The sequence below is a fragment of the Onychomys torridus genome, chromosome 18 (assembly GCF_903995425.1).
Source record: "Onychomys torridus chromosome 18, mOncTor1.1, whole genome shotgun sequence".
Lineage (NCBI taxonomy): Eukaryota > Metazoa > Chordata > Mammalia > Rodentia > Cricetidae > Onychomys > Onychomys torridus.
In genome coordinates this window covers 53,072,244-53,078,481 of record NC_050460.1, presented here as the reverse complement: position 1 = coordinate 53,078,481, position 6,238 = coordinate 53,072,244, and the positions used below count along the sequence as shown (strand labels likewise).

Sequence of the window (6,238 nt, the reverse complement as noted above, 5' to 3'; positions counted from 1 at the left end):
TTTAATTTGTAATTCTGAAGGAAAACGGGGGTTTTAAAAAAAGGTAAAGTCACAACTCAAAAATATTTTTCAGAAACGTGAAGCTGTTCAATTATTTTAACACACCAGTGAGTCAAAGTGCAAGCCACTACATCACTGACAGCGAAAGGATTTAAGAGTTTAATAATTTCAATTTTAAAAATATTTTACTGATAAATAATTAGTTTATTTGAAAAAGGCGGTAGCTGTAAAAATAAACACAACACTTATAAATCTATTTCTTCAAGGAAAAGTTGCCTGCCCTTACTCTGAGTGAAATTAAACTATGATGTCTCTGTTCAATGCCACGGGCGGGAATCCCACAGAGGATTCCGATCTACACCAGGTATGGCATTCTGTCACTACTTAACCAGATTCTGAGAAATGTGTTCATGTTAAGGCTTGAAAGTAAATGGGGATAGATTTTTTAAAAAATGGATTTTTTTAAATGGCAAAGGGTCTCAAAAATTATTTAAAGAAGAAACAAAACTAAGTTTTCACCATGTGCCTTTCCAAAGCCTCAGAATGGTAATAAAAAGCATCGTACTTTTCACAAGAGAGTAAATGAAGACTTTTCCAAAAATGAAATCCTTGAGGGGAAAAAAAAAGTAATTTGTTCTTTACAAATAACCTCTCTTCTCCTGACCCTAGGGAGGAAAAATTTGTGCTATTTAATTCCAAGACTGTTGCCAGCCATGTGCCTCACTCACCTTTCCCATGAGGCACAGCACGGAGCACAGAGAAGGAACTGCAGAGGACCCCGAGGGTGGACCACGCCCGGTTAAGCACCTTTCATCCACTGCTCTCTGCTTTTTGTTTGTTTATTTGTTGTTTTGTTTTTCGAGACTGTTTCTCTGTGTAGCTCTGGCACCTTTCCTGGCACTCACTCTGTAGCCCAGGTTAGCCTCGAACTCAGAGATACACCTGCCTCTACCTCCCAGGTGCTGGGATTAAAGGCATGAGCCACCACCACCCAGCTGTGCTCTCTGCTTTTAACATGAAACCCACACAACCTCATCTCTGTGTCAAATGTTCTCCAGTTTTAGGGAGCTCGAGCACACTGGTCCTGATGAACACAACCTGCACTTTCTAGATCTTGAGGTGGTCTGACAACGTCATAATTTAGATACAGCTCACCGGCAAGGTTGAGTGGACAGAGATTCCATGGTGACTGGCTATGGAAAGCTACATGAACTCTGAATGGCTGAGTAATGGTTTGCAAATGTGTTACAGCTGTTTACTCCCTGTCCCACACAATCCCTGCTCGACATTCCTGTTTCTTTATTCTTCATAGTTTTCTAATGAACAAATTAGTATTCCTGAGTAAGAATATAAAAAAGTTAACCTTCTACCAAAAGTATAAAGACAAATAAAACATTGACTCACAATACAAACTTTTTTTTTTTTACAGAGCATTACAGGGGCACAGCTGATGCCTGGGGCTCTCCACGGTGATCGGGCCGCTCCTTCACAGACTGCGGGGAGACTCAACTGTCTAAAATACTCCGGAGGACAGCAACTAGATGCTTCAGACCGTAAACATACCCCTCATCGACTGTGTTGCTGGGGAACACATGGGCGAAGTCTATCATCCGCACTTCCACATCTGTGATCTCCGGGCGCCCTGCAGGAAGGTGACAGAACACCTTTTCCAGTTGGGAGAGTACGTTTCCATTTAAGTGTTCCTGGGACACGCTTTTCCACCCGTTGTCTTGCTCCAGAGTCTCCACTTTCAGTGAAGTCTGACTGTGGTGCTTTTTTGCGTACAGCTTTCTGTGCCTGGCGTACACCTTGGATAAGCTTTTGCCGACTGATGTCCCATTGGCCATCGGGGAGCTGAACAGGTGAAAGTTGTTATTCCGCTCCAGCACGTCTGCGTCCGACAGGTGGCCTTTGGAGAGAAACTTCCCTGCCAAAGTTCTATCATTTGATTTTGTAGTAGCTGGCTGAGATGAACCTTCATAAACAAACAGTAATGAGCTGGCATAAAAGTTAAGCTGCTTCTGATTTTCAAACCATTGGAGAATCTTCTCAACCTTCTGAATACTAGCAGCAACCGCGTCTTTTCTTAAACAGAAGCCATTGTGGAAAAACTTGGAGACACCTATAAAGGAAATACATCAGAGTTAGCAGCACGGTTTGACCCTGTCACTTGGAGAGTGAGCTCATAGCAGATAAAATTCTTCACTTGGTCACAGCATGCCTTCCTTCTAGCTAATCAAATGATTAACTCCACAGTGACTGACACATAGAAACACAGACCACAAGGCTCTGATAAAGAACTCTACTCTTGATATAACTGACATTGGTATTGAAAAGGAGCTCTAAGGCCTGGGGTGCAGGCCTGTGCCAGCAATGCAGATGGCTGAGGCAGGAAGATTACATGTTCAAGGCCTGCCTGGGCCACAGTGAGCACAGGCTAGCCTGGGGGACCTGGCTAGTCTCAGACTCAAAATAAAAATCAAGGAGATGGTTAGGGATGTATATTGTGATAGAGCCCCTGCCTAGTGTACGCTGGAAAAGGAGAGAGGGACTGAGGGAGATGGGGAAGGAGATTATTAACCCTATTTTTAAACTACAACTTAATGGGGCTGAACAAATGGTTAGTATACCACAAGAACACTGGCTGCTCTTTAGAGGACTCAGGTTCAAGTCCCAGTACCCACATGGGGCTCCCAAGCATCTATAACTCCAGTCCCAGGGAATCTGATCCCTCTTCTGGCCTCCATGGGCAAAAGGCAGACATCCACAAGGTACAGTTATATATACACAGGAAGAAAATCCATACATATAAAATAAAAAATAAACCTTAAAAAAAAAAAAAAGGGCTACACTTTAATGTATTGAATCATACTTGGGATTTTACAGGTTTGGCAACTTGCTTTTATGTAACTTGTTCCCCCCAACTAAGAGGCACAAACTTAAGAAAGGAAGCCAATCATCAGGAAAATAAAAATCAAAACTACTTTGAGACTTCATCCTACATCAGTCAAAATGCCAAGATCAATAGAACAAGCAACAGCTCGTGCTGTCGAGGGTGTGGGAGAAGGAGAACATGCATCCATTGCTGGTGGGAGTGTAAGCAGTTACAGCCACTATGGAAATCAGTGTGGTGTTTCCTCAGGAAGCTGGGAATGGACCTACCCAAGATCCCGCTAGACCACTCTTGGCCATATACCCAAAGAATGCTTCATCCTACTAGAGAGACATTTGCTCAATCATGTTCATTGCTGCTCAATTCATAACAGCCAGCAATTGGAAACAACCTAAAGGTCTGTCAACAGATGAATGGATAAAGAAAATGTGGTAAATTACATAACTGAGTATTACTCAGCTGTTTGAACAAAAAATAAAATCATTAAATTTGCAGGCGAATGGATAGAGTTAGGGGGAAAAATCATCTTCAGTGAGGTAACCCAGATGCAAAAGATAAATATGGTGTGCATTCATTTATATGTAGATGTTAGCTGTTAAGGCTTTCATAAGCAGGCTGCAACCCATATAACCACAGAGGTTAGTTAGGTGTACAGGACTAGGAAGGACTTTGGATCATCCTAGGTAGGGGAAGGAGGATAGTTATGGATTGGGGGTGTAGTGCTTTGAATGAGAATGGCCTCCATGGGTTCATAGATTTGAATGCTTGGTTATCAGGGCGTGGTACTAATTGAAAGGATTAGGAGGTGTGGCCTTGTTAGAGTAGGTGCAGCTCTGTTGGAGGAAGTGTGTCACTGGGGGTGGGCTTTGAGGTTTCAACAGTCCGAGCCAGGCCCCTGGCACTCTCTTCCTGATGCCTTCAGATCTGGAGGTAGAACTTTCAGCTACCATGTCTGCCTGCATACTGCCATGCTCCTCACCCTCACGGTCATGGACCAAACCTCTGAAACTGTTAGCGAGTCCCAACTAAATGCTTTCTTCATAAGAGCTGCCATGGTCATGGTGTCTCTTCGCAGCAATAGAACACTGACTAAGTCGGGTGAGTGGAACAGAAGAATCAAATGGGGAGGAGGAAAGAGGGTGAGGGAGGGAATACGGGAAGCAACAGCTAAAATTAAGGGCCATTTGAAGGGTTGCATGGAAACCTAGTACAACAGAAGCTTCCTAAAATATATACATATTATGAAGGTGATCTAAATGGAATCGCCAAATAATGGGGAGATGGAGCCCCAGATGGTCATCTCTTGTCACTAAATGAAGCATCCGGTTGAAGGAATGGTTTACATCTAATGGAGTTGCTGACCAAAGGGAGCCCCATGGGAACCCCCAAGCAACCAGGATGGTTGCCAAAGTTATTGGTTGCTACCCATAAACTGATGCTAAAGACCTACACAAGTCATTGACCATGGAGAAGTCAAGCTGGTCCCTACCTAGAGCCTTCATCCTTAATGACTAGTGCTCATGGTATAGAAAGGTACTCTGTACACTACCAAAGGTGATGGTAAATACCAACCCAGTACAAACCCTTCGATCTATAAGTGTGGTCTCCCTGCAAGATGCACTACTGTAGTAGTGGCATAAAGATATGGGACTAACCAACTAACATCGGATTTGAGTTAGGGAGGCCCAATCCATGAGATGGAACCCATCCCCAGCACTGCTCAAGTGACCAAAAATGGAAGACTAGATAGGCCAGGCATGTAGGGGAAAACCAAATACTACTGTTCTGCTAAAGAATTGAAGCAGTAAAATGAAACCTAGCAACATTTTGCTATACCCACGTATCAGTGTCTCTCTCAGCCATCATCAGAGATGTTTTCTCCTGCAGTAGATGGGAATAAAAACAGAGACTCATGTAGCTGGAGTTTTCTCCAGTCCTGCCTGGCCGATGGTCAGAACAAATCTCTCTCACCTGTCAGTCCCACAGCCGCTCAGACCCCACCGAGTAAACACACAGAGACTTATATTGCTTACAAACTATATGGCCACAGCAGGCTTCTTGTTATCTAGTTCTTATATCTTAAATCAACCCATTTCTATTAGTCTACAAGTTGCCACGTGGCTCGTGGCTTATCGGTACCTTACATCTCGCTTGTCATGGTGGCTGGCTGGCAGTGTCTCTCTGCCTCAGCCTTTTACTTCCCAGGATTCTCCTCTTTCCTTGTCCTGCCTATAGTTCCTGCCTGGCTACTGGCCAATCAGTGCTTTATTTATTAACCAATCAGAGCAATACATTTAACATACAGATCATCCTACAGCAGCCCCACAGGCAGACAATGTGCAGAGAGTGAAAGACCTGGGGACACTCAGTCCCAAATGGGAGGTCTCCATCAATCCCCTCCCCTCATGTATCAGGGAACTCTGTGGAAGAGGAGGAGGAAAGAATGTAAGTGTCGGTGGGGATGGTAGTCGCAAAAAAAAAAAAACAAAAACAAAAACAAAAACAAAAAAGCCTTCTAAATACAGCAGGACCAGCACACATATGAACTCACAGACACTGTGGCAACATACACAGGGACTGTACAAGTCTGGGCCTGATGAGGGTTCCAGGGCTGAGAGGGGAAGTGGACATAAGCCCCCATCTCTAATGCAAACGATATCTCCAAATGATAACTGTTCTCAAAAGAAAACTCAGTCTCACTAGATATACAAAGAACTCTTCAGGCCAGGCCCTACGTCTAGCAGTAGATGGCCAACACAAAACAAACGCGGTGGCATTTTATCTAATTTTACTTTATTGCTTCCTTTCCTTCCTTCCTTCCTTCCTTCCTTCCTTCCTTCCTTCCTTCCTTCCTTCCTTTCTTTTTTTCTTCTTTTGAGATGGGGTTTCTCTATGTAGCCCTGGCTGTCCTGGAACTCACTCTATATAGACCAGGCTGGCCCTGAACTCAGAGATTTCCCCCTGCCTCTGCCTCCGGAGTGCTAGAATTAAAGGTGTGCGCCACTACCACCACCAGTCTATTATTATTTATTTCAGATGCTTGTTTGTATCCTAATGAGAAAAAGAAAAGGTGTGAATTTGGGTGGGTGGGAAAGTGGGGAGGATCAAGGGAGAGTTGGGGGAGGGGAAGTCATAATCAGAATATATTGAATGAAGCTGGGCAGTGATGGCGCACACCTTTAATCCCAGCACTCGGGAGGCAGAGCCAGGTGGATCTCTGTGAGTTCAAGGCCAGCCTGGACTACCAAGTGAGTTCCAGGAAAGGTGCAAAGCTACACAGAGAAACCCTGTCTCAAAAAACAAAAAAAAAAAAAAAAGAATACATTGAATTAAAAAAACCAAAAC

At 43.9% G+C, this 6,238-nt stretch overlaps 1 protein-coding gene across 1 annotated transcript in view; it reads right to left on the bottom strand.

The window, feature by feature from the left end:
- Window positions 1-949: 949 nt before the first annotated feature.
- The window catches only part of Ipmk (inositol polyphosphate multikinase), a 36,420-nt gene continuing 31,131 nt past the window's right edge, over window positions 950-6,238 (bottom strand). The window contains exon 6 of the mRNA XM_036168084.1: window positions 950-2,122. Coding sequence (XP_036023977.1) covers window positions 1,506-2,122 — 617 coding nt within the window. The 3' untranslated portion in view covers window positions 950-1,505. The remainder of the gene's footprint in view (window positions 2,123-6,238) is intronic.